Source organism: Colletotrichum fructicola (genome assembly GCF_000319635.2).
Source record: "Colletotrichum fructicola Nara gc5 chromosome Unknown KSG_Nara_v1_contig08, whole genome shotgun sequence".
In the NCBI taxonomy this organism is placed as follows: Eukaryota; Fungi; Ascomycota; class Sordariomycetes; order Glomerellales; family Glomerellaceae; genus Colletotrichum; species Colletotrichum fructicola.
Genome location: NW_027094058.1, coordinates 1633693 through 1659882, shown reverse-complemented (window position 1 = coordinate 1659882; position 26190 = coordinate 1633693). Strand labels below are relative to the sequence as shown.

At 50.4% G+C, this 26190-nt stretch overlaps 9 protein-coding genes across 9 annotated transcripts; 4 read left to right on the top strand and 5 right to left on the bottom strand.

Moving 5' to 3' along the window:
• Nucleotides 1-1854: 1854 nt before the first annotated feature.
• CGGC5_v013530 (uncharacterized protein) lies at nucleotides 1855-3427 on the top strand (the record flags this gene model as incomplete). Its single annotated transcript, XM_032036281.1, has 2 exons — nucleotides 1855-2490; nucleotides 2543-3427. 2 exons carry the CDS (start codon nucleotides 1855-1857, stop codon nucleotides 3425-3427), a joined length of 1521 nt encoding a protein of 506 aa, XP_031884846.1.
• A 1792-nt stretch (nucleotides 3428-5219) lies between these two features.
• On the bottom strand, nucleotides 5220-6675 carry STP13 (Sugar transport protein 13; the record flags this gene model as incomplete). Its single annotated transcript, XM_032036279.2, has 5 exons — nucleotides 5220-5239; nucleotides 5323-5404; nucleotides 5466-6176; nucleotides 6235-6355; nucleotides 6410-6675. The coding sequence occupies 5 exons, from the start codon at nucleotides 6673-6675 to the stop codon at nucleotides 5220-5222; spliced, it is 1200 nt and encodes a 399-aa protein (XP_031884800.2).
• Nucleotides 6676-6743: 68 nt separating this feature from the next.
• Nucleotides 6744-7022, bottom strand: CGGC5_v013528 (uncharacterized protein; the record flags this gene model as incomplete). Its single annotated transcript, XM_066152936.1, has 2 exons — nucleotides 6744-6841; nucleotides 6896-7022. 2 exons carry the CDS (start codon nucleotides 7020-7022, stop codon nucleotides 6744-6746), a joined length of 225 nt encoding a protein of 74 aa, XP_066007600.1.
• A 1130-nt stretch (nucleotides 7023-8152) lies between these two features.
• Nucleotides 8153-9000, top strand: CGGC5_v013527 (scyllo-inositol 2-dehydrogenase; the record flags this gene model as incomplete). The annotated part of the gene is made up of 2 exons (XM_032036278.1): nucleotides 8153-8206; nucleotides 8260-9000. 2 exons carry the CDS (start codon nucleotides 8153-8155, stop codon nucleotides 8998-9000), a joined length of 795 nt encoding a protein of 264 aa, XP_031884722.1.
• A 1362-nt stretch (nucleotides 9001-10362) lies between these two features.
• CGGC5_v013526 (putative oxidoreductase) lies at nucleotides 10363-11130 on the top strand (the record flags this gene model as incomplete). The annotated part of the gene is made up of 1 exon (XM_032036277.1): nucleotides 10363-11130. One exon carries the CDS (start codon nucleotides 10363-10365, stop codon nucleotides 11128-11130), a length of 768 nt encoding a protein of 255 aa, XP_031884811.1.
• A 2919-nt stretch (nucleotides 11131-14049) lies between these two features.
• apr-1 (Subtilisin DY) lies at nucleotides 14050-16140 on the bottom strand (the record flags this gene model as incomplete). Its single annotated transcript, XM_032036276.2, has 8 exons — nucleotides 14050-14185; nucleotides 14244-15073; nucleotides 15130-15186; nucleotides 15238-15295; nucleotides 15355-15457; nucleotides 15514-15577; nucleotides 15635-15961; nucleotides 16015-16140. The coding sequence occupies 8 exons, from the start codon at nucleotides 16138-16140 to the stop codon at nucleotides 14050-14052; spliced, it is 1701 nt and encodes a 566-aa protein (XP_031884810.2).
• A 1771-nt stretch (nucleotides 16141-17911) lies between these two features.
• Nucleotides 17912-20010, bottom strand: VAOA-1 (Vanillyl-alcohol oxidase; the record flags this gene model as incomplete). Its single annotated transcript, XM_032036274.1, has 5 exons — nucleotides 17912-18216; nucleotides 18269-18773; nucleotides 18825-18923; nucleotides 18980-19447; nucleotides 19570-20010. 5 exons carry the CDS (start codon nucleotides 20008-20010, stop codon nucleotides 17912-17914), a joined length of 1818 nt encoding a protein of 605 aa, XP_031884812.1.
• Nucleotides 20011-22087: 2077 nt separating this feature from the next.
• CGGC5_v013523 (Pristinol synthase) lies at nucleotides 22088-23400 on the top strand (the record flags this gene model as incomplete). The annotated part of the gene is made up of 3 exons (XM_032036273.1): nucleotides 22088-22338; nucleotides 22399-23244; nucleotides 23307-23400. The coding sequence occupies 3 exons, from the start codon at nucleotides 22088-22090 to the stop codon at nucleotides 23398-23400; spliced, it is 1191 nt and encodes a 396-aa protein (XP_031884815.1).
• Nucleotides 23401-24147: 747 nt separating this feature from the next.
• Nucleotides 24148-24846, bottom strand: CGGC5_v013522 (uncharacterized protein; the record flags this gene model as incomplete). The annotated part of the gene is made up of 2 exons (XM_032036272.1): nucleotides 24148-24614; nucleotides 24669-24846. The coding sequence occupies 2 exons, from the start codon at nucleotides 24844-24846 to the stop codon at nucleotides 24148-24150; spliced, it is 645 nt and encodes a 214-aa protein (XP_031884814.1).
• Nucleotides 24847-26190: the final 1344 nt, after the last annotated feature.

The window sequence follows — 26190 nt, the reverse complement described above, 5'->3', positions numbered from 1 at the left end:
CGTTTACGATCCAATCATACGAAGACAGCAGAATGGATCGTGCTGCTCATCAAAATCTATGACTGGGCTGGGTTGTGTATGAGAAAATGGCGGGCAACGAATGATGAGTGAGGCTAGCCTGGAAGCAACCAACGGCCCACCGCGTTTCTTTTTCTTCAGCAGTCATTGATCGATCAGATTTGACATTTCGGCAGAATGCGAGATGATCGGTGAAGTGGCGCCGCCACCCGCCTGACTGATAGACAGTTTGACACAAGCCAACAGCAGAAGAGCCGGAGCTATGGCCGCAAGCCTCGGAGAGATCCCCGGTCAGACACGTTGAAGGCCTGCAAAACGCCCGAGATGTTCGTAATCCGACCACAGAAATTTCTTGCGTCTCTTAGCTCCAACGTGGAAAATTGCGATTTTCACTCGTGCTAAGACGATGCTATGAGCGAGGAGAGAACATTCCGAAACAGCCTAGACCAGATGGTTGCGAGCTCGCGTGGTGAGCTAAGAAACTGTTAGACGCCACATTCCAGGCCTGGCGCGTCGCATTCTCGTTAAAGCTGACCAGCTTCGGCCTAGCGTCAGAGCCCACAACGTGGGCTTCCAGGAACAGAGCTGAAGACGCAGTAAAGAGGAGACAAAACCCTGTCTTCGATTGCGTAAAAGACAGTGGATTCTACAGCAATAGGCAACAATGAAAACCCCACAAGAAAGATTCTAGGCTCTCGATTATCGCACCATGAATCCAGCCCAACTATGGGACTCTGAGCAACAGTCCGATGTCAGATTCATGCTGGCGGGTTCCTCATGACGCCCAACACTCCAAAGGGGCAAAGCTGCCCCTGACCACTATGCAATATTCTCCAATCACAGCGTGCAGTGGCGCTCAGCTAAGGTTTGGCTAGTGTTGCTAGCATCAGTTCGCCAAGCGTTAGCTCAGCCAGCCCTCGTGGCAGGGCCCTGTCTTGAGCAAAGCCTTCACTCATCACCCCTTGGGAAATGAGATGTGAGCGATGGTCGTGGAAAAGTCCAGCTTCTACGGCCGTGTTGAGCGACCGCAATGCCCATCCTTTCTTATTTTGAAGAAGTCTCGGCCTCAACGTGGTATTTGTAGTTCGCCTTGCAATGACTTTACTGGCGATGATTGAAATGACAACATGGGTGACGGATGTCATGGAAAGCTTACAGCAGCTGGCAGTTGAGGTTAACATTTGCGGATGAAACATCACCCACAGGAACACTTTCCCCAGACGGGCGAACGCAAATCGCCCCTCATTTCCCCCATTTCCTTCACTTGTCTTTGATTTTACACATGGGTTTATCTGCGATGGGGAAGACGACCGATCTCACGGGTTTGTCTCTTCTTTTGGGCAAAAGGGACCCACAAGACCCCTTCCCATATGATTCCTCATGAGCGCTACGTACGGAACTCATCCATGCCGACATGGTTCAAATCCCCTGCTAGTCAGTCATCTGCAGAACCAAATCCCATCATGAATTTGGTGGCCTGCCTTCTTTTCTCTATCCACTTAGAAGTGAGGGACTTTGCATCCAGGGACAGGGTCCCGACGATCGTCAACCTTGGCCTCCGTATCCGTAGGCTTAGGTTCTGGGCCAGGCCATCGCTTTCTGAGATCATTTATGATCTGGCTTGCAGCCACTTTCTGCCCAGATGTAGCTTTTGGGATGAACTCGTCATTCTCCGGTATTGACGGTGTCACGATATCACGACAGCTAAGTCTGTCATCATCCAAACCACTGTCTGGATGTCAAGTTCATCGCTAAGGTAGGCGGCTGTCGACGAGTTGAACCCACGCCGCCTGTCTCGCGCGCCACCCGGCGCTTCCACCTCCGCGCGCCAATACAATGGACCCCAGCAGCCAGACTCTGACGCCACTTCCCAGCGTACTCCGACACGGGCTGACGGCTGTTTCTTTCTTCGGCTTCCTCTCATTCCTCACGACGACAGCGCTCTTCTTTGTTCTGACATACCGACTGGTGTCATGGTACCTTTCGCCAGCCTCAGAAACGCCGGAGCATATGACGGGGGAGCGGAACCCGGATGCAGCTCTTGCGGAGGAGATGGGTCTGCCGGACACGGTCTATGCCGGCAGCCGGAAGAAGAACAAGACAAAACGGGTCGCACCCAACCAGTTTCTAGTGCTCATCTACAACCTCCTGTTGGCTGATATCCAACAAGCCCTCGCATTCTTGCTGAACGCAGCCTGGTTGACTAAGGATGGCATCATTGTTGAGACCTCGACCTGTTGGGCTCAAGGGTGGTTCATCTCTACTGGCGACCTGGCGTCCAGTGCCTTCATCACCACCATCGCTGTCCATACGTACTTGGCCGTTGTCAGAGAGTACAAGCTTCCGACATGGCTCTTTTACAGCATGATTTTCTTCGTTTGGTTCTTTGTTTACGCTCTGGCTGTAGCGGGTGTAATCATCACCAACAATGGCGCCGATGACGGAGGTCTTTATGTTCGCGCTGCTGCCTGGGTATGTATCACCAACACAACCCCTTCAATTTCCCGACTGACTCCTACTCCAGTGCTGGGTCAACGTCCGTTATGAGGCCATGCGTCTATACCTCCACTACCTTTGGATGTTCGTCTCTTTCTTCGTCACGGCGGTCCTTTACATACTCATCTTCAACCACATCCGCCGCACCGACCCCTCCCTTCAACTCCCCTCCTCCTCAAACAACTCCTCCGCCTCGAAGACCACCCGTGGCCGCGAGCTCGGTCATGCACACACCATGTCTACAGTATCACAACCTAGTCGTCCCAAAACTTCCTCTGGGCAGCAAGGCCCAGCCACATCATCTAGCAGCGCCGGCCACCACCCGGCTTTCTTGATTTACCCCATCATCTATATCCTTTGCACTGCGCCCTTGGCCATGGGTCGTGTCATAACCATGTCGGGCAGGTCAGTCTCCCTGGAGTACTTCTGTCTGGCTGGCTCAATGATTGCCTCAAATGGCTGGCTTGACGTGCTTCTCTTTTCCACGACCCGTCACGTCATTATCTTCAACGCCTCGCCAGACTACGAGGAGACTGGCATCGAAACATTTGCGTTCATGCGTACTCCAGCGAACCGCAGGTACGGAAATATGGTCTGGGTCCAGGGCGGAGACGGTCAACCCCAACACGTGTCAAACGGGGATGAGGGCACCGGCGGTTGGCTACGGAAGCTGTTCCGCAGGGGAAGCGGCCGGGGTGTGATGAGGGATGGTCACCGTCGGAGTGGCGCACACAGAAGTATCAGCCAAGAGTCACTACGGAGGCGCGGGGCAACAGAAGGAATTCAGATGGAGACCGTAACGACGGTTGTGATCGAAATGGACGGTCACCCGAGTTCGAAGAAGCATGGCGGAAGGGCACAGTCGATTGAGAGTATTGACAAGGAACGAGCTCATAGCGTCGGAAGTATTTGAGAGCTGGGTCGGGCACGCATTGTCGAGAGGTATTGAGGCAATTCGATCTGCTGGGATCAACCTATCGGTACAGCCAGCGTTTTCTTTGTCGAAAGCTGTGACACTTTTCAGCCATGTTGGTTGTCGATCATAGATAGTATCAGCGTTTCAGCGTCTGGGCGGACTCGTGTATTTCATATACCCCTTAATGTCGATTATGCAAATAACTATAGAAGGTTCCAATGGTTTGTTGGTATCATCATCATTCCCAAGGTCTGGAGCAGTAAGTCTCTGTGTGTGGGCAGATGACACGCATCACAGCAAGCTCAAGCTATCGTCAAGGATAAGAGCTGTTCGGCTCGTTTTCGGGTCGGCTGAGTAATGGAGCACAGTACTCCGACTTGATTCCCCGGGTCCGTGAAGTCAAATTTATGTGCGCCCAATACCGATTTGGTAATAAAATCGTATTTGGGACGATCTCAGATCGCACACGAAGCTTTGCACACTTTTAGTTCCCCGGGTGTCAGCCCATGTTCTAGATCATCCAAAAGATTGTCCCGGGTTTCACCGGTGCCCCATGGAGTCATTTAGAGTCGCCAAGAAGTCGGGGTATCATGGATGATCATTGTTTTCTATCCACGGGAAGTGGGTTAAGTGATGGCTCGGCAATGACATTGCAGCCGTCTTGTTTATGACCCTGGGACCTGGGTGTGCTTGGGAGACACATATTCCCCGATGCTATAATGGTCTAAACCATTTCCACGAGGACGCTGTCCGTAAGTGGAAAGAGCCAAGCACCAGTCGTTCTTGACAATACACGAGGGGGCACACTTTGGATGCTGTGACAGACACTACCCTCGAAGGTTTCCGTCTCCTGATTCGCAGCGACTCTCAACTTTGTCCACGTTGACCCAGACCAGAACCGCGGAATTCTGCCCGAGACTAGGGCGAAGTAGTCATGCAATCTCCAAAAGTGTCAGCTTTTGACGATTAAGTCCGGGTGCTCGAATAAAGCCCAGGATGGCTTCTGCTTAGGGTCATCTCGGTCAATCAGACCACGGCCCGATGCGCTCCTTCGGCTTCCGAAGCTGGATGACGGGGGATGACTCGTGGATATCTCACCAAATATCTGACTCGTCGTCAAATGATCAAGGCCTCGTAGGATGCCGGAAGAGTGAGATTGCAAGCAGCAAGACAGTCTCGCAAGTATCGTACTACCTCACGATTCACAGAATGTGAGTAGTGAAGTTCAGTCATGCGCCCGAAATTGACATGATTGAAACTAACCGATTATTTTCCATGATTGCAAGTGACAGCCTGCGCAATCCAAAAGGGGATCTACGTAAAAGCCTTGCATAGATAGCCATTCTAGTCTTGACAAATTGCCGCACTGTCAGGTTGAGATTCAGCCAAATCATGCTAGACCTGACACATCGCCCCCGAAACCGAAACAGACTGTGCAGTCTATTTGCAATCTTCAATAGCCGCCCATTGATACCCATGTGGTAGACTGGTCCTATTGACTTCGTTGTTGCCGCCGTTCATAGCATTGCCATTAGATGGATTGTAGTCCGGCTTGAAGCCTCCATTTCAGATGTCCTGTCTCAGGCCAGATCCCTCTGCTCTTCTATGAACTCTTGAAGAATTCGGTTTTTTCTCTCTATATCAGAAGCTCCCGTGCGGTCATGAAAGACCTTATCCATTTCTTCAAGGGTTCTACCGTTTGTCTCCGGCACGCAGAAGTAGGTCCAAAGCAGAGAGCCAAGGCAGAATGTCGCAAAGAACACATACGTCCCAAACCCAGTTCCCTTAATCAAGGGGGCGTAATGAGACCTATGATAAAATTCCATAGCCAGCCTTCATATATGTAAGTAGGTAGACAGGTATCAGAGTGAATGCTGTATGGTTCAACTTACTACCGCAAGTCGAAATCGCAACGCCTTTGGCGCGGAGAGAAGAGGGGAAGACTTCAGACGGCAATGCCCATGGAATTGGTCCCTGTGTCTTTATCAGTCATTGTTGTATAACATGAAGGGTCAGAGGCTAAAGCTGAACTTACCCATGAGAAGCCGAAGCTCAGCATGAACGCAAACAAGAACGCCACGCTGACCCAACCCTCTGTAACATAGCTCGGCCAATCGTGGGAGAACTTCCCCACAAGGATGGCGATGACTATATGGGAGAGACACATGCAGACGCTACCAAGCAGGAGGATGTTCCTTCTTCCGAATCGGTCCAGTGTCCAAAGACTGCTCAGGACTCCCATGAGCTGGACGCAGTTCAGAGCGCCAGACATGAGAAGCTGCATGTTATAGTCTAGACCCATGGTTGCAAACAACGTGGGGCTGTAGTATATGAGCGCATTGATTCCAACCCATTGTTGCCATGCTTGAATGCCAACTCCGACATGAGTACGGCGCCAACATCCGGTTTTGAAGCAGGCTGTCCAGGACACAACCTCCAGTTTGATCTTATCTGAAATAGCCGGGCTTGCTGTAAGCCTTGGGTGCCGCTCTTTCAATACCATGGCTTGGAAACGAGCTTCGGCAACGATGTCGATCCATTCCCGACGGACACGGGGGTCTTCTTGCGGGAGACCTCTGAGTCTGGCTAATGTAGCCAGTGACTCCTCGTGTCGATCTTTGGAGGCAAGCCACCGGGGCGAGTATGGCAGAAAGATCGCACCAATGCCCAACAAAACTCCAGGGATGATTTGAATGAGGAAGGGACACTGCCATGACCAATGATTCGGAATGTCTTTGGTCGCGTACTAGAACTCAGTTAATAATCTTGGCTATTTGAAACGGAAAGTGCAACAATCCACTTACCGTGATCCAAAAGGCGACAATAATTCCCACGACAATTGACAGTTCTTCGAAAACCAGAAGTGTTCCGCGAATCTCTGGAGGTGAGATCTCGGAGATATAGACAGGCACAACCATCGAAAGCCTTTGTGTGACAGAATTAGCTTAGAACTTTACAACATTATCTCTTGAAACTTACATTCCAATCCCGACTCCGCCAAAGAAGCGCCCGGCAGTGAGCATATCGTAGCTGATGGCTGCGGTCTGAATCGAGGATCCTATAATAAATATGACCACGGCAACCATCAGGGATCGTTTTCGGGAGATCCAGTCGGCAAGCCAGCCCATATTGAGAGCTCCGATAAAAGCACCAAGCGGAATCATAGCAGTCATCAGGCCCTTCTTGAAACCTGAACCTGCTGCATCATCTGACACCTCGGGAAAGCGATCCAGGAACTCTCTCATTACAAGTGTCACAGAGATAACTATGCGTGGTCGGTTAATAGAAGCGAAAAGTACTTTGCTGATTTCTATCACTTGCCGCCTTGGTCATAGCCAAACAAGAACCCTCCAAGGGCCGCAAACGCAGCACAGTAAGTGACAAATCGAGATGCAAACACGCCCTTGAAGCCTTGGAAGTCGTCAGTCCCCAACCGTTGACCATTGATGACACAATAATACTTACCAGGCGGTCCATATGATATGACCTCGTCGAATATCTCAGCCACATCCTCTTTATGCTCCGCGGCGAAGGTGGATTCTTCCCCTGGTTTCTTAGTGGGAGAGTTGTGTGACGAGTCTGCAAGATGCATCGTGTTGTTCCCTGAATAGCTCCTTGAACAAGACTGAAATGGAGATGAGTGGTATGGAAGAATGACAGCTAGGAACAACTCTATTGTCGGAGTCGCTCAATGGGAGACGTGGAAATGTTCATGGGGATTCAAGCATATAAGTACCTAAAAGCAATCACCGCCTGGGTTTTATAACTTCTTGAAGTCGATCGTCTTGACGTGCGGCCAGTAAAATTACTAGCCTATCAGCGGCCAGCAGTTTCTTGACTCGCAAGTCTGGATCTGGGGAAAAGGTGGGGAGAACGCGGGGAAAATCCCGAACAACGAACGGCAAAACATCTTGGCTGCAAATATCCATGAAGACCCCAGAGACGCCGGGCCAGTCATCCATGGGCTATCTCAGCTGACATTATTGCTAGATGAAAGAGGTAATCTTTCGCCGGAGTATACGTGGGGGTCACATCGACGATCCTGTAGTAGGTCTCTTGCGGAAGGCTGGGAAAGCGGAATGCAGCTAAAAGTCCCGATGGTCTTTCGGGAAAGGATACTTCATTGTTCATCCAGGTCTTGTACGACGTCAAGTATGGAGTTAAGCGAGTAATAAATCCCGCGGGATTCCGTTGGGAACACCTAGATTGGCACGATGATGCTGCAGCTTATCCGGTGTCGACTTGAGGAAGGCATTGCCCCCCACATGTCGGGACCCCCAGTCTGCAGATACATCCACGGAAATATACTCAACTGCATGTACAACCGAGCTTCTCAAAAGCTTTGAGATATAAATGTGTTAGTTGACATCTGTACCTATTATATCTTTCTCTAGACCTACACTTTAACCACATCTTCCAACCCCTTCCTCTCACCGCGTTGGATGAATCATGACACCTCGTCGGCTCCATGTCGGCGTTGCAGGCCTCGGTCGTATGGGAAAACGGCACGCTCTCATATTCTTGCAACAAATGCCACGAGCGCAACTAGTTGCGGTGTCCAGCCCAGATTCTGGCGAAAGGGAATGGGCGAATTTGAATCTTTCACCACATGGGGTTAGAGTATATGAAAGGTATGAGGACATGCTTGATCATGAAAGCTTGAATGCTGTATGCATTGCCTCAGCGACATCGGCACACGCGCCTCAGTCTAAGCAGGCCATCATGGCTGGAAAACACGTGCTCTGCGAGAAGCCGCTGTCAACCAATGCGGAAGAGGTAAGAGTTCCTCAACAATAAGACGACCTTGCCAATACTTACTTTCGAATCAGTGTCAGTCTGTGGTAGACACTGCTGCAGAGAGACCTGACCTCAAGGTCGTGTGTGGGTTTTCCCGTCGCTCTGATGATTCATACAGAGATGCCTATCATAAGGTACAGCAAGGGCTCATAGGCAACCCTATCATAATGAGATGCCAGAGTTGCGACGTCTTTGATCCGACCGGCGGGTTTGTGTCGTATGCTGAGGTCTCTGGAGGAATATTTCCTGACGCCAGCATCCACGATATTGACCTTGCGGTTTGGTTCTTTGGGAAAGATTCCAAAATCAAGTCGGTTCACGCCATTGGAACTGCCGCATGTTACCCGCAACTCCAGAATTTCAAGGACGCCGACAACGCAATTGGCACGTTGGAATTTCATGATGGTGGGATGGTGTCGCTGTTTGCATCTCGGACAATGTCGGGTGGGGCAGAAGACTCTACTGAAATTATCGGCACCCATGGCAAACTCGTGGTGAACCAACAACCGAGCAGCAATAAGTTGCAACTCTACAAAAACGGGGGCAAATTCCACGAGATGCCTCAAAGCTATTGGGAGAGGTTTCACGATGCCTTCGTCGTCCAAGCCATTAACTTCACGGCTAGTATTCTTGATGGTGGACAGCCTCTGATTGACCTTCAGTCTGCTGTAGAAGTTGTTAAGATTGGTGTGGCTCTGCAAGAATCTATGAGGACGGGGAAGAAGGTCTTGTTCGATAGACTAGGCAAACGTATGGATCATGCTCAGTTGTAGTCGATCTTAAGTCAATCTTTCAACACAACCACCCAATTTTGCCACAAGTAGAATCATTCACACAGTATGGGTGATGGCTGTACTAGCTAAAAATATCTCTTGAGTTTTGACAACGTTGTCCACTCAGATAGAGAGCTAGTTTATTGAATCTCCGATTATCTCTGGCGTTTTGAATTTGTTCCTAGCCTTCTCCCCTCATGTTACGTATTGTTGCCGGCAGCTTCATTATTTCTGTCTTCTCTAAACTCCAGCCTCACTGTGTCACAACGCCAAATCCCTTTAGGCAGTATCCACTGCAAGAACTACATTGAAAATGGAAGAGAAATTATGGTTCTTGGCCAGGTAAAATAGAAGTATCCCTTTCTATCCACATAAATGGTAAATGCTTCTTTACCTTGGCTGTCGGAGACACTATCCAGTTTAGTACTCGGAAAGCTGAGGAGCATGAACCCTTAATGACAGGATCCTCCTATGCAGGTCAAGAGGTAGCACTCGAGCGAAGGACACAAGCCAGATCGGAACATTCCTGGCCCTAGATCGGCACTCCAGCACGCCTACCCCCACCTAAGCCTTCGTATATGAGTGCGCCTTAGCCGGCGCCCTATGCCGCTGTTCCCGCTTCAACCGGAAATATGCGGTATGCCCAGAATCAAAGCCCGACCAGACTCTTTGGCCGTGCCGAGCATGAGAAAGAACCCGGAATAGGATATCAATCGGCGACTACCGTTAAACAAATGTGCCTGTGTCAAGAAACTTGCCAGGCATGAGCATGCTGAAGTGCCTCCGTCCCCACTCAGGGGTGCGTCTCACCAAGGCCAACCGGTTAGCCAAACATCCCGTAATGAAAAGCCAACTTGCTCGTTTTGTGTTCGCCGTGATAGGAAATATTCTCCGATTGCATCATTCATAATCACGGCCTTCAGGCCTAAGTCCCACAGATCGCCGTAGGTTGTTCATCAGGCCATTCTGTAAGACGCTGGAAGAAACGACAAGACAATTGCCTTCCGTCAAAACCATCCCTATTGACAGGAGATCAAATTTGCGGTGTTTGCACCATAAGGAACATGATGGATTTCTCATCTTTGGCTGACAAGACATTGCGCGTCGGCGTCGTTGGATATTGGTATTTCTGCCCTGCACCATGGGAAACAAGACCTTAGCAAGCTGCGAGCAAGGACGCTGAATTGCGGCAGATTCGCCGCCAAAGTATTTCACATCCCGTTCATTCGAACTTTGCCGTCGCTTGAATTTCAGGCGATAGTTCAACGGCACCCAACTCCTCAATCATCAGCTCCTGCTGACCATCCCGAAATCAAACACTATATTTCTGCCGAACAGCTTGTCGAGGATTCATCATGCGATATGGTCGTTATCACGACTCCACCGAACACACATTACGACCTAGCGAAGCTGTGCCTCAAAGCCCGGAAGCATATCTTGGTTGAGAAGCCGTTCGTCTCAAGGCTCGAAGATGCAGACCATCTCATGAGATTAGCTTCAGACGTTGGCCGGCTTATTTGCGTGTACCAAAACAGGCGATTTGACAGCGACTTCCTCACTGTCCAGAAGCTTGTTCAAGATGGTGCCTTTGGTCGGATTCATGAGATCGACAGCCACTTCGACTACTATCGGCCAGAGTCCGCAGAGTCTTGGAGAGGACAGCTGAGCACGACCGAGGGAGGCGGTGCTCTGTTTGATCTTGGTTCACACCTGATCGACCAGGCTTACACCCTGTTTGGCTTACCAAGCTCAGTCTATGGGCGCCTTTTGAACCAGAAACGGGGATGCCTAGATCTTATGCACCCTGATAGCGTCCATGCGCAACTGAATTATGCAGATGGCATGATTGTCAACATACGAATCAGTGACATGAGTGTCGAGTCACCACAACGCCGCTTTTGGATCCGTGGCACCAAGGCATCTTACAAGAAGGATGGCATGGATCCACAAGAAGCTCAACTAGAATCTGGTCTGCTACCAACAAGTTTAAATTTTGGTATTGAGAGGGCGGGCAGAGAGGGGCGGCTGGTTATCGTCCGCGAGGACGGCACAATTGAAGAGCTCAGTCATCCCTCTGTGCGTAGCCAAACCTATGGCGCTCTGTACCAAGGATTTGCGGAGGCAGTCTAGTCTGGGAATGAGGACATGGTTCCAGTATCAGCACTCCAGGCCAGAGAGGTCTTGCGCATTTTGGAGTCAGTGTATGCAAGCGCGAAAGTAGACCAGGTTGTCAAGCTCTGAAGCTCCCCTGAATGTAGGACTAGATAATGAACCATTATAAACGTATAGCAGCTCGTAAATTGGCATCTCCTCCAATTGAACACACACGCTAACTATTATACTAACTACAGGGGTTGAAGCTCAACCACACAGGTCGCGAGTGGCAACAAAACCTGCTTAGGTTCTCTTTTCGGAACTGATGACCTAGCAAAGTAGAAATTTTCTTTTTATAGTCCCCCTAGAAAATTCGAAACCCTCGTCACCGTTTCCGACTGCTCTGATCACTCAGCGTTTCCATCGTGTGAAACCTCAAGTGCCGACAAATCCTCGAGAACTTTTTGCGCCAGTGGAGATGGTTTCGTCTCTCATTCCGGCCTTCATATCTGGGGGCACAGGCCCCACAAAACCAACAAATTGGACGTCTCTTCCGCTGGAGCTTCGACAGTTGACTCTTGAGTTTCTTACGCAACAAACATCCGGCTGGGGTGCCTGCGCTTCAGTCAACAAGGAATGGCAGAAACTCTTGGAAAAGGAAAGCTTCCGTCGACCGAAACTAGGGACACCGTGTTTGGACGAGATGCAAACCACCATCGGCCCCAGACAAGCAAAGATAATCAGACATGTTTGGCTCAATATTGAGTTGCCGGAGTATACATGTCGAGATTGTTGCCGCATGGAAACCAGGACAGAAACGGAACACAACCGAAACTTTGTTAGAAACGCAATCGGGAGATTGTTTTCTATACTTGCTCAGTGGCCGGTTATTGAAGGAGCCGAGTTATCACTGGAATTGAGCATCCAGTCTCCGAGCGACAGGCAGCATCGCTTCAAGAACCTTTACTTTGGGGGTCGCGGTGAAAATGAGGAGCTTCATTCGAGCAGGTCTGTTCAGGATTGGCTCACTGTCAATGCTCACCATCCATGGGATGATGTCAACCACGGTTGGGTGAATGGTCGCCAGATTGATGCATCTACCCTTGGAGAGTGTCAAAGGATCTTTGAACTGCTACCGTTGTTTTTCTCTTCCCAAGACGACGTCCCTCTGGTAAAGGCAGTTACCAAATTCATATTCCGTCGACAGTGCCGAAGACAGATCGATCCTAAAGCTCTGGGATATCTATTCAATAGGCTTCCGCGGTTACAATCAGTGGTCTATGAACCCTGGCAGAGATCGTTAGTGATGTCAGAAGGCTTCTATGACAGCTGTAAGTTTGGACAGCTATTATTAATTTCTAGTGGATAAGTGCTAATTCTTGACTCCTCAGATCTCGATACCATCAAGTATCATTTGCCGCGATCACTCAAGCGCGTCTCAATCTTCGAGAACACAGACAAATGCATCTTGGAGGCGCACCGTTGGTTGAAACCTCTCGCGTCTGGCGTTTGGCGATCCGAGTTGCCAAGTCTTGGTTGTATCTTTGCGAAGAGGAGCCTCGACTTCGAGAAGCTCTCAGTTGCATTCTTGATTGACTCGAACGACTTCTTTCAGTCATGTCAGCAAGAGTGGATTTGGGAACATTTGAGTCTGCTTTGTCTTACAACAAGAACTCTCACACAAGCTAATCACCCAGATGTAATAGCAAGCACTTTGAAGAGTGCTGCAGCAGCTGCGCTATCAATGCCTTGTCTCCATACTATGACGCTGTGGAACAGTGTTCAGAGTGAAGCATGCAAATTCATTTACTGTGCGGAATCCGGTTCAACCTCTGTTAGTTGGAAAGGAACCTGGAATCTGCACATGGAACCCAGTATGATACACGATTGGCAAAAGGTTGCTCAAAAGTACACGCGATACAATCTCCAGATCGTTCAGGAGCCTGAGATACTGGTTCATGTTGAATCACTCTCACATGCAGTTGAGCTCCTAGAACTTCCTGCTGAGGTGATCGACCCCATTTCGTTATTGCAAATGCGAAAGGAAGAACAATTTGGGCAGCATTAAAACCGCATTTGTCGCCGAATTATTCTCACTTAGGGGTAAACGTCGCTGGTCACTTTGGGACATATGCAGGACACCAGATAACACTGCGGTATTCTATACTGGCAACTATCCCTTCATGAACTACGCCTGTGCCTGTCACATATACCCTTCCCTTTCAATACTGTCCAAGGACCCCTAAAGGTGTCGTGAAAGTAGCCCAATCCTTAGACTGGCCGGGATCACCAAAAGGCTTGAGAGCAGCATACCGAAGTCTGCCAAAGTCGTGTGTGAGTCTCTTCTGCAAAAGAACAAGGTGGTGACAAATTTGACTCACGTGTAATTACCCAATGCAATCTGACTGCCATTCGCAAGCTTTCCAAACCACCAATTTTCGGAGTTGCCGCTACCCCGGGGCTGTTCAACCTTTGGATACGATAGTGTGTCGTCGGGGTCCCATCGGCTCGGGTCAAAGAATGGCGCTTGGCCGGAGCCTGCCCAATATGCGCCCGATCCTATGTACCCATTCTCGCCAGCGACTAGAGGAAATGTCCAATCACTTTCGGTCCATCCGTCCTCGAATATCTAGCGTCTGTGTGAGCATCTACACAGAGACCATATCGATACTTCAAACTTACATCCCATCTAAGCTGACGGGTTCCCCAAATAATGTTATGGAAAATCTTCGGGAAGTCTTGAACTCCGAGTGTTAGGTTGAAAGTGAAGCTAAAGATGTATCAGCTCTTATCAGGCTTCATCTAGTTACGGGCAGCCTTACGCTTTTTTCCCAATCTGAGCCGGTTCTCCGGAAACAACATATGGGAATTCGTTCCGAAATAGAGGGTTTATTTCTTTTTTGAGGTCGGCTCCAACACCTGAGAATGAGAGTTCAGTGAGTGTGGTTGCATAGTTTACTGCCACAAAGCCTGACCTGCGTAGGGTACGGAGAGCTCGTCACCGTTGTCTCCCGAGATCAAGATCTTTCCACTGTAAAGGGGTAAGACAGACGAATCCCATCCATTAGACTCGGGGTTCTTGAAGTTCAATCTTTTAATGTCTCGTTAGCGAAAGCCCCATGTTGATTCGGAAATTTAGATTCACTTACGGTATGACTTTCTCTTCTCCTGGCTTGAGCGTGAAATCCTGGGGTAAGCTGACGTCGACTTCGAGCTTTCGGGGCGCCAAATCTGACAAGCGTCGCACTGTCTTGTCGCCATTGGCGGTATCCAGCAGCAATGTTTCAACCCCATAGGCATCCTGAAGAGATATATGATATACGACATCATCAGAGCCCCGGTTACTGACAGTAATTGTATGGTCCCCTCTGAAATTGACAGTGTCGTTCAAAGCGATGGGATCGAAATCCAGTGTCGTATTGGAGCGAAGTAGCTTGAAAGCATCAACGAGACCATTGCCTACCTGAGGCACCGGTGCCGGGAGGTCGGTGTATGCCCCGTCGTGGTACGCGAGCACATTTCCGCTGGCAATGATTTGTTTGCCTAGTTTCAATGCAAAACCTTTCCCATGTACATCCCGGCCTCCGAAAGCACTTATGTAGAGTGCAGCGACGCCTGCAACGTATGGACAGCTCATGCTAGTCCCCGACATGACGGTCCATCCGTTGTCAAGGTACGTGCTGTAGATGGAGCCACCGGGAGCTGTAATATCAGGCTTAACGCTAAGATCATTCAGCAAGCCCCAAGAGGTGAAAGAGGACGCGCGAGTAGTGTTGACAGCCGGAGCATCAGCCGACGCAATTGCGAGGACATTCTTGCCCGACGAGCCACTGCTGCCGTAGAACGGCCCTATGGACCCGGAGTTTGCAGCTGAAATGGTCACGACGATGCCTTGTTCGACCAGGCGAGATGCAACTACGGCCCAGGCCTCTTCAGCCCAGCCGCTTGAGCCTCCTATGCTTGAGGTGATGATATCAACCTTCCAAAGAATTAGCTTCAAGTGCGAGAGTCGTATTCTGGCGAGTTGTAACCTACCCCATCGTTGAATGCTGCTAGAAACGATTCGATGAGAGTGGCCGCATCGGTAGAGCCCTGCATACTGCTCAGTCAAGTGCGCTGAAACAGACCCAGGGTATAACTCACCTGACGAGACATGACCTTGTAGGCATAAAGAGTGGCGTCGGGAGCTACTCCAACATAGCTGATCGTGGTATTAGACATATTCGGCGAATTTCAATCTCCTGATTGAACACTACTCACTCTTCTGTCTTGCCAGCAATGATACCGGCCACATGAGTGCCGTGTCCGAGCAGGTCCAATGGATCTTCGTCGGGCTCCTTCTCATAGCCAACAAATGGCCAATCTGTGTAATCGTTTTAGCTTTATGGCCTCATTTGAACAACTGCGAGGGGCCCATACACTGATCACCAACGAAGTCGTACCCTCCAGCAACCTTGAAGCCCTCCCCAAAGCCACCGCCGAGCTACCACAAGATCCATTAGTATACTGTAAGGAAGCTCCAGAACATCGTAAAACCTACAGCATCGTGATTGTACCAGACCCCCGTGTCCACGACTCCAATCTTTACTCCGTTGCCATAGATTCCCTTCTCATGCACCTTGTCGACTCCAGTGACGACATGGGCGACCGCAGGCACCGCTTGTAGGGTATTCTCTTCCTGTATCAGTGGTTCCGAGCTCACGATATTATTTGGCCAGGCGTTGACAATGTCAGGAAGTTCCAAGAGACTTTCAAGAGTGAGGTCGGCGATTTCCACACTAGCTCCCGTGAAGATCTCGCTGTCAAATTGCTTCACTATTCTAACTCCTCCCGTTGAAGAAAGTGAGCTCAGTCGACTTGATTTGCCCTTTCATAATGTCAAGAGTTTTTCTGGATTAATTGGGTGCTGAATAGACATACATCCGCGAATTCCACAATGTAGCTCTTGGCGAATCGGACGGCGATCGGATCGGCGTTATCTTGGGACTGTTGGCCGGCCACGAGCCCGACAAGCAGATAAGTGCATAGTTGGCGCGCAAGCACCATTTCGAGGTTACAGTTTGCGAAGAATTCTGGAGAAAGGCGTAGTGGTTCAAGTAAAAACCTGTCAAATTCTAGCAAGCAGCAGATCATGATATTTATGTACCACAGTCATGCCCAAGAGCTCGCTATCAATACCTTCATAAGTCGCTACATTGGGATGCAGTAGCCTAGATTGCGCAAGAAGGGTTGCACTGTCACCAATGTGGTCAACCTTCCTTGTTTAGGGTGTGATCACACCAGAAATACGGGTTCTGGTCTTAGGAAGACCGGGGTGAGTTGCATGCCGCAAAGCTGTGTCTGATGTGGCGAGCGGGATTGATCCAAACCTCGCACCACAGGACAGGAGGCCATGCCTGAGGTGAAGGACTTGTAATCCGAATCGGTTTAGTCCATAAGTGAAGAAATGGCTTTGACTATTTTACTATCGTAGCAGTAGGATCCTCACCCGTCAGCACTACTACGACATAGTCAGGCCTGCGAGGTTGCATCGCCAGGCGGTTAAAATATTGCCAAGATAATCAGAGCACAGACGAAATCACCTTCCAACTTTGGCTTCCTGCGCTCTTGCATGATGCATTGCGTGCTGGGCATGCATGCTGTAATGAGAAGCTCAAGCCGCCGCAAACACCACAGACGAAGTAGCAATTCTTACATTCATAATCCACACTTGCGTCAATCAGTACTCCCGGTAATCGGTCTTCATCAACAGGCTATCTGACGATCTTTTGGCATGACACTTGAAAATCATCCAGTCGCAAATGATACGAAGAGATCAGACTCAGAGTCATATTTGTTTGTTCGTCATGGAACGACTTCGCAATTCCCAGTGGACAATGAAATTTCTCCGCCGGTCTCCGTCTTGCACATCGATCCACTTCGCATAATGGAAGGTAACTTGTGATGGTTGATCGGCTTCCATGTATTTACATCTTCAAATAGAACATTACGATCCAACCTTTTTATAAGCAATTACTCTCACCACTTGAAACCAATTTGTTTTATCGTTTCGTTGTCCTTTCCAAGTTCTTGTCGTCTCTAGCATTGGATGATGTGGAGCTCAATTCCGGTCGATATGTTGTGTTGGACTTTCCCGCAAGCGGCACGCTATGATTCGTTGACGTAATCCATCATCTCCACCAAAAAGTTCTCCCTCACCCTTCCAACCTCCAGCATATTCAGCTCTCTCGTCAACAACCTCATCCAACACGAAGGTATGTGGCCTGCTGAAACTTCATGGACTTGATCAGAATAATTGACAATGTTTAGATGGAGCAATTTGCACTCCAGTCGGCGCATTCCGGCGCTATCAAGCATCTCCACCTCATTCAATTCTCCCCGAACACTGCCGGGCTCGCGAGGGAGATCCGGCTGGCCGTAACTGTCGTCGTCATCGGCTGGGTTACCGTTACCGGTATCAGGGCATTCTTTGAACGTGCAAGACGTTGAACTAGACTCATGTGCACTCGATGTCGGCAGGGATGTATGTAGTCTAGATACCGTACAGTCTGTGTGGCTGACCCTCGTCTTTGTCAAACTATTCTTTCCATGCCACGATGAATCGGCGGATGGAATAGCCACCTGGAGCACGTCTCGCGTATAGCTCTGTACCACAAATGCAACCAGACTTTGGTAGCAGCTGCAAGCGTTGAGCATATCAAACGTCAAAGTAGACCAAACAATTTCAATGACAGACACACACATCAACTGAAGAACTCATACGGCAGTCTTGTCAATGCAACTGCTTTACGCCTAAATGAGATGCTGAAACCTTCTTCTAACCGATGTACTTCTTGCCCATCATCCACTCGTCCTTGTTGTAGGACTTGGGCCAGACACCACCTCTTCCAGGGGCTAGGATGCCGTTGGGATCGAGATTGTCATGGATCTCCTCGTGCATCTTCCACAGCGCACCTTTGTTGAAGTCGTAGGTATCGGCAACTTGGTCCATGAGTCCGACATGAGTTCGGAACACGCTCCAGCCGTTCTCCTTCCACTCCTTCAACAAAGTACGAGCCAGCCACTGGGCGCGACCTCGCATATCCTTGTCCTTGCGATCGTAGGGAATGATGCAGACGTTATCTGAATTCGTGTCAGCAGTCATTGCAGAGATATTCTATCAGGAAAGACTTACGCATAGTACGGAAGTAAGCCACGTAATGGCTGATGTAGTCGATACCAGCCTTGGCGAACAACTCCTTGGCCCGCGAGTATTGGTCCCAGACGGCGCTGCCCTCCAACCTAGAGATGGCGGCCACCATGATGACGGAACAGTTTGGTAGCCACTGCTTCATCCAGGCAAACTCACCCATGGATGAGATGCCCTGCAGATATGTGGCACGAACACGGACAAGGTTCTGCTCGTCGGGGTTCTCATCAAGGGTAGCCCACTTGCTACCTGGGACCTTGGTCATCTCACGCTTAATGTCCTCAATAAGTGCCTCGCGGACCTTGTCAGAGCCAAAGACCGCACCGATGTAGCGCCAGCGACCAGTGTTGAGCTTCTTAGCCATCTTCTCAAAGTCCTCCTCCGGGATGACCTCCTTGTGAGAAGCATTGGTGTAGCTGGAACGGGGGCCGTAGTGTGCAGCTTCAAGAGTAAGATTGCGCAGACTGACCGAGCTCTGCAAGGTGCCGTTCTGGTACGTTGTTAGATGAGATCAATTCTCGCAAACGCAAGAAAACCTTACCAAGTCGAGGGGCTGAATACAATCAACCAGTGCCTTGAGATCTGATTCTTTCTCGAAGGTGATGGAGAAGGGGGTCATGCCTTGGGGCGCCGGCATCAACTGCGTGGTGTTAGCACCGTTGAGAGCTCACGAGTTCGCGGGCTCGGGATGCTTACCCAGAAGCCCATCTTCGTAACAATACCACTGTTACCCTGCGAGAAGATACCATCGTTCATCGGACCCCAGCCGTACGGGAATAGTGCGAAACACTCATTGAGCGTCTGATCGGCTGGGTGAACACCTTCGGCGGCCTGCTTGCGACCCTCGGGGCTCTGAACAGCACCCATGCCCATTCTGACGACTTCGCCATTAGGCAAAACGACTTCCATACCGCTGTGCTTTCCCCAGCGATCACCGTACAAAGAGGCTCCTCCGCCGCGGTCTAGTGCATTACCAATCATGGAGCCCCATCCAAGTCCAGATGAGTCGACACGGATCCTGTCGATGAGGTTGTGCTCCTTGAGGTAATCACTCATCTGCATGAAAGTTACGCCGGGCTCGACGATGCACACGCATGCGGTGGTGTCGACGTGAAGAATGCGGTTCATGTGCGTGCTCAAAACCATGACAAGTGAGCCAGGGACCTGTGAGATTGAGGTAAGCTTGAGATTAGTGACAACGTGCCACATGACAAATTCGGTCAAACAGGTAACGAAATAAACGCGGCAACCCGCTATCCAACATCAGAATAATGATAGTAACATACTCTTGGTGCAGATCCTCCGTAAGCAAGATTCCTGCCAGTGCTGATGGGCCAAAGTGGCATCTTGTGCTCGTTGGCTGCTGCGAGAATCGCTTGAATATCTTGGACCGTTCGAGGATGGCAAAGTGCAGATCCAACCAGCTCCTGCTCATCATCAAATGAGCGGTAGTAGTCATGTGTCCGGCAGTTGCGGCCAAAGTCGTCATCTTCGTAGCCGTCCAGATCCATCTCTGGTGTGATTACTTGGAAATTGTCCTCGCCAACCACATCAATGACCTTCTTAGCGAACTTATCAAATGACGCCTGCGTCATGTTCGGGGGAAGGAACTTTGGCGTGTCCACATCTTGGCTAGACCCGTTGGCACCGCCATTGGCAGCGCCCTTCTTGGAGCCCATCCAGAAGTGACCTTGCGTAAGGTTAGGAGGCACTTGAGCGGTTGTCATGATTGCGGTCTCAAATGAATCTTGCAGTCGTGTGAGGAAGGAAATGACGTTGGCAACAGTAGCTATTAGAATGAGCAGTAGGTTTGATGTGGCAGCGCCTACTCCTACAAAGCTCTTAAGCCATGTGTATATATATGGTCACTTAGTCGAATGAACGGCTTCTTCGGACAAACGACATGTCAATATCAACTTTTGCCAGGCTAGGCATGTCTTGCTGTCGTTACTTCCCCCGAAGCAAAATGTACCAGACTCCGTTCCGAAATGCCAATCGGGGCGGGTGGAGTTTCCGCACACTGTTTACTCTACGGACATCAACAAACAAGAGCAGTAATACCGTAGTTGGAGTTTTGTGGTTGCCATATGCAAGTCATCAGGCTAGTCGTTGGGGTGTTGTGTTGCAAGGTGCGAGAGTCTAAGTTGGCATGTACTAATGCGTCAATGTATCGGAGTTCCCCCAACTTTCAAGTCAACTAGTGCACCCCTCATGTTCTTGGCATGTTCTTGGAATACCTGAAGGCTACAATTTGTGTTACCGTTAATCTCGTCTCTTTTCATTTCAATTCGCTTCTTCAGCTCGCGTAAGGGTGATGGTGTACATCAAAGTCTACACCCTCCTGCGCAGTGTCCGCTTCTGGGAAATTTACTTCTCATTGAAACTGCAAGAGCGAGGATGGGGAACCTTTCAACTTAAACCTTGTAGCTTTGGCCCCTGAGCCGCCATACATACAACACAAAGACATCCGAAGTTTCCGAGGGCGTTTTGACCATAGAGCGAACCATCCGGCATTAGCCCGCTGCTACTATTTTGATTGGCTTCGCCAACCGCACGGCAGTAACCGCGCAGCCGTCTAGTGTTTGGAAAACCGATCACCTGGGACACCCATCCCTATGAGCTGGTCTCCCGTCGGCTGCCCACGGAAGGCCGCGGATGAACTTGCCCGCACAAGATGAGGTGGCCAGGCCAATTACACCTGGTAGCATCAGTTGTATTCCTTCTAGCAGTCTCAAATCAAGTCGCGTCTGATATGGGTCTTTCGCGAGGGAGCTAATCAGATTTGGCCGGCGATATTTCAAGGCGTGTGTCATCAAACGAAGATACGCTGGCCTGGTTCATTTCCAAATAGCCTTCGCATGGAGTTTATTCTTAACGCCGCTTGGCTGGCAACTTTGCCCAACGTCGCGAATACCTTTGCCATCATCTTACTAACTTTAGTGGTGCTTGAAACGAGCTAAAGGGGGGTTGGCATCGGCTAGATACGTCAGACCTACGCCTTGGCATTCACGTTGAACGACTTGGTCACCCAAATAGGCTTCAAAACTTCAATCTTAATATCGTGAAGATGGTGAGTATCCAAGTGGTGGCGCCGTCGAAGTGGTGTCCATCGAGATGGTGTGCTTTAACAACATGTGTACCTGGGGCGGTGGGAAAGATTGTATTGAGTTCTCTAGTTCAGTCTGGCCGATGGACTGGATCTGCAACCTCCACGCTTGCTCTCAGCCCGCCACGGCCCCGCTGCCACGCCGATCAATTGAAGCCTCACGCGCCGCCCTTCGGACTCCGCGTACATGTCACATTGAAGATTTTCTGATTTTAGCTCGCAGAGTTCCATCTTGCTTCACATGTACCCTTCCCCGAGGCAGCCCGTCCAAGCATTCGGGATTCAGTGACAGATGTTTTCTAGGTTTCCCGACGGCAAGCCGCCGGTCTAGCGGTCCTAGACCCAAGGCTGTCCCTGAATGAGGCAGGTGAAGCGTTTTTCGTATTGGTCGGCGCACACTAGTCAGTTCAGGATTGGATATATTCGCCGCAGGAGACGAACTGGTGCAAATCGTCGAAGGCAAATATAGGCGAATGGAAACGTGTAAGTCCGTCCTCGCGTTGTCGCGATTCGCTCGTATAGTTACTGTGTAAGGCGAAGCCAAGAATACCCGCCGTATATAGAGTGACTTGCTCCCACATGCTCTTTGAGAAAGTTTGCTGTACGCAGTATACTTACTTGACAGCTGTTATCCATCAACATCAACAGCCACTCATCATCACTTCAGTCTCATCTTTACAACCGCTCACTACATCATCATGTCATCCTCAGTCGCCCCCGCGCCGGTTTCTCTTCACCCTGCTCTATCTCGACACTCTGAGAGGAGTAACTCCGGGAGAAACTCCCCGGCGCAGAAGAGCCAAGGTCGCACGCGAGAGCAGATCTTGTGGCAACTTCATGGGCAGAATGTCCGCATTCCAGATCTTGGGAAAATGATGGCAGACTGGCCCAAGGACCAGAGCATGCACTTAGAAGCCGTCAACTCCAAGATTCTTCAGATTATCGAGACGTAAGCACTCAATTTCATCATGAGAAATGAAGACAAACCCAACTAACACGCTTAACTTAGACATGCTGTCAACGACACTGTTCGCATGCGCCTGACCAAGGCCATGCTCTCATCTCAGTTGGCCGGCTGGTACCCATACGCCTCATGCGACCGCATCGAGGCTCTCACGTCTTTCCAGGCGTGGATGTTCATCATCGACGACATGCTCGACCAGTACTCTCTTGTGCACAAATTTGACTTTGCGTCTCTGCACGTCATGTTGGCGGACTGTCGCGACTTTGTCGAGCGCAGCCTCAACGTTGCCAACACCACCGAGGCCGCCCCGTTGCAATACAAGGACCACGACGCTGTTGTCTCGTTCGACGAATACGCGCAAGCCGTCTGCAAGTCCTACAGCGACAACCGCCCGTATCGTGCGCGCATTGCGAAAGAGGCGATCGCGACTCTGGACGGGTACCGACAGGAGGCCCTCAATCGCTACGCGGGCCGCATCCCCACCTTGGAAGAATATCTCGGATACCGCGAAGCGTCTTCCTGCATCATGCAGGTTGCGGTGAACCTCGAGTTTGCCAACGGCATCAGCCTACCCGAAGAGGTCATGGAATCCGAGGAGATGCGCGAGCTTTACCGTGCGGCTGTCGCTGTCGTCTGGGTTGTCAATGACATCGTGAGCTTGCGCAAGGAAATCAAGGAAGGCTTTGTAGAGAATCTTGTCGTGCTACTGTCGCATGGCAATGCCCAGAAGGGCATTGATGGGGCTGTCGCTAGACTGGAACGCGAGGTCGCGGCGGTTAACGAGGCATCTGAAGCTGCCCTCAGGCGGTTCGCTGACACGCCGCACAAGTATCACGTCTCCCTACTTGCCAGGAACTGCAAGAACATGTGTATGGCCAACTGGCTTTGGAGGTAAGTTTGGACATCACCACTCGCTCAGACACAAGCATCGCTAATTTGCATTACTACTACAGCATGAGGACACCACGATACTGCCTGTGGGACGTCAAGCCGGACGCCGATGGGGGTTACAACTGGACTGTCGACGCTGAGCCCGAGGAGTCCTAAGCCTGCTGTTGACTCGATGCTGGACATTGGTATTAGCGGCACATATGGGATATGGTGTCAAGTTCATTCTTCATTAGACTCTCATGCCATCGATAGTAAAAGCACAAGAGACGTTGGAAGCATTATTCATCTCACCTGTTCAACTGCCGTATTTGGCGTATTTGGTTTCACTACGGGGTAAGCCCTTGCTACGCGACGCCGCGTTACCAAGAATGGGCCTTCAACAGATTTTGAATGGTCAGTGAAATGTGGCGCCGCCTACTTGGGTCTACTATCGGTTTTTGAAGCCGTTCAAGTATCAGCCTGGGATTATCTTCTGATGATCTTGCCAAATGTGATGACAGGTCGGGAGTAGCCTGGCGGTTCGCGGTTTGGATCTACCTGTTCCATGGCCCATCATCTTCGGCTCTGCTTGTATGATTGCAAAGTGATTACTATACCTGCCTATGTAGCCGCAATTCTCTCCTTGAGTCAGTCCTTTCGTCACAGGGAGACTCGAAGTTGGTAGTTAATTTCTTGACATCACACCTTGACAAGTTTTGCTTCGCGCCTACATCTTACTCTCACGGTGCCACTGGTCAAGATTCGAATACCAGTATGTTCGTTCGTCTTCACTCAATCGTGAAGGAGTGAATTAATCATGCAGTTTCAAGCGTCTTGGGATTAGTTTCGTCAGGAAATGCGAATGCCATTGAATAGACTCAGCTACACCTCATCCTCAAGCCAACATCCGCTACCAATGCTACTTTATCTACCGGGGTTCGTAACAGAGAATCCCTTAATGGGGAAGTTGAAGTTGATGTGGTGCCTCTCAATGTTGCCGACGCCATCAGGAGTGTAAATGGACTTATCCGCCTCCTTGCTCGACTCGTAATCTCTCCATCCAACGAACCCAATCCACACGGTTCCGTGGTCGGGAGTGTCTGTCGCACCAATACCCGAGTGAGCAGCATGGCACCCAGGCAGGGTCTCCGCCTTCTTGAGCGTCTCCGCCATCGCCTCACGGTTGCCAGTGCAGTTGCGGATCGTGATGACCTCGCAGATGGGACTGTTAATCAGCTGCGGGGGCGGGGGCACAAATGTGCGCACGTCCAGGTCGAAGCGAGGACACTTTGTGGGCATGGGCCCGGCGATGACGGGCTTCAGCGCTTCGATGGCCTTCTGGTGGTGTTCAGACTTGCCGAAAGCGGCGCGATTCTCGAGAGGAGCCCAGGCTGTGAAATCAGTAAGTCGGCGGAAACCACATCTGGATGACCAAATTCACGAACTTGCAAGAATCTCCAGCTTGCTTGGATCTTCCTTCCAGGGTCCCCAGCGGTAGCGGAAGTAGCCATCGGAATCCTTCACCGACAGCAGAAACTTCTTGTACTCCTCCTTCCAGTCCGGAACATCACCCGTGACGTCGAGAATGATGCGCGTGGGGCCGAGGCTTGGTGGACCAGACATGATGAGCGACGGTTGTATTGGTTCAGAATGGTTTTGTCGAGCGTTGTTATGTCAATAATTTGTTTCTTGAAAGCGAGTCAGCAGACACGAAAGGCGGTCCGTAAGGGTCTTCAAGTTCTTTATAAGTATGAATGGTGTTCGAGAGTCCGAGATGATCCCATATCTTCGGCGTCAGATCATCAACGCAATGTTGACAATGCGTATGGCGAAATGCTTCTCCTTCTGGAAAGCGAACAAGAGCTTAAGTTGCCTGGTTTCACGCATGGTCGACCCATGTTCAAGCTGACCGCAACACATGCCCTTTTGGCTGGTCCGTTCAGGACGTCCGGATGGCAGTTGAGATGATGGAGGGGCGCACGTCCGCTTGTCAGATTGGAGAAGGGCCGGGGGTAGCCTGAACCGAAAGTCTGTTGGGGTTTTGGAGAACGAGACACGGGTGATGAAGACCGGATACATACAGGAAATGACGTTCACAACACCCTCTCGCGTTATGCCTTTAAGAAGCCAACCCCTCAGGAAACACACAGACTGGCGCAGCTTCAGTGGAGTTTCTAAACGCGAAGCCCTACGAAGAGGACGTGTTTACCCTGCGAGGATGAGACGGTTGATCCCGAGCGAGAAGCCTGTTCTGGAAGAAAGCTTGGTATATTGGAAATACGCAGGTTGGCATTGGTTGTGCCCTGGTATTCATGCCGCCATGTCCATCCGTCTGTGCTGCGACCCCCCACCCCCATCCGAGCATTCACACGCAAGCCGTGCGAGCTTTGGCGATGGGTGGAAGGGACTGATTGCGCGACCCAGGTAATCCATGTATATGATAATGTTCACGGAGTTCCGTGAAATCAGAGACAGATGTCATTCCAGATCGTTATCGCACGCATCATCGACGGCAGGTACAACAGGGGCGCTGCTTGGTGATGTACGGGCGACTGGAGCTTGAATAGGTCTCGTAGTGGCCATACGAAAACGGGAGGCTGGTACGAGCGTTGCATGACGTCTGGCAGAGATGAGGATCCGGGGACAGACTGCTAGCAGCATTGCAAGCATGACCAGGATGTCAAATACAAACTGATCTGTGCGGCATGTCAATACATTCGACGACCGCCATGAGCCTGTCTATGCGCGCTTCTGGAAGACGACACCTAATAGCTGTGCTTCCTAGAGCATATTTACTTCCATCAAGCTACTTTGAAAGACAGTACCTGCAGTAGATCGAAAGACTTCAAGTCAAAGGACTTTGAGCATGCCAAGAAGCATGGCTGCGAACACCCCTATTCCTCCGTAGAGGGGGTGGTGCGAAAGGTTGAATAGTAAACATTTCAACCAACCCAGTCAAGGTTTATC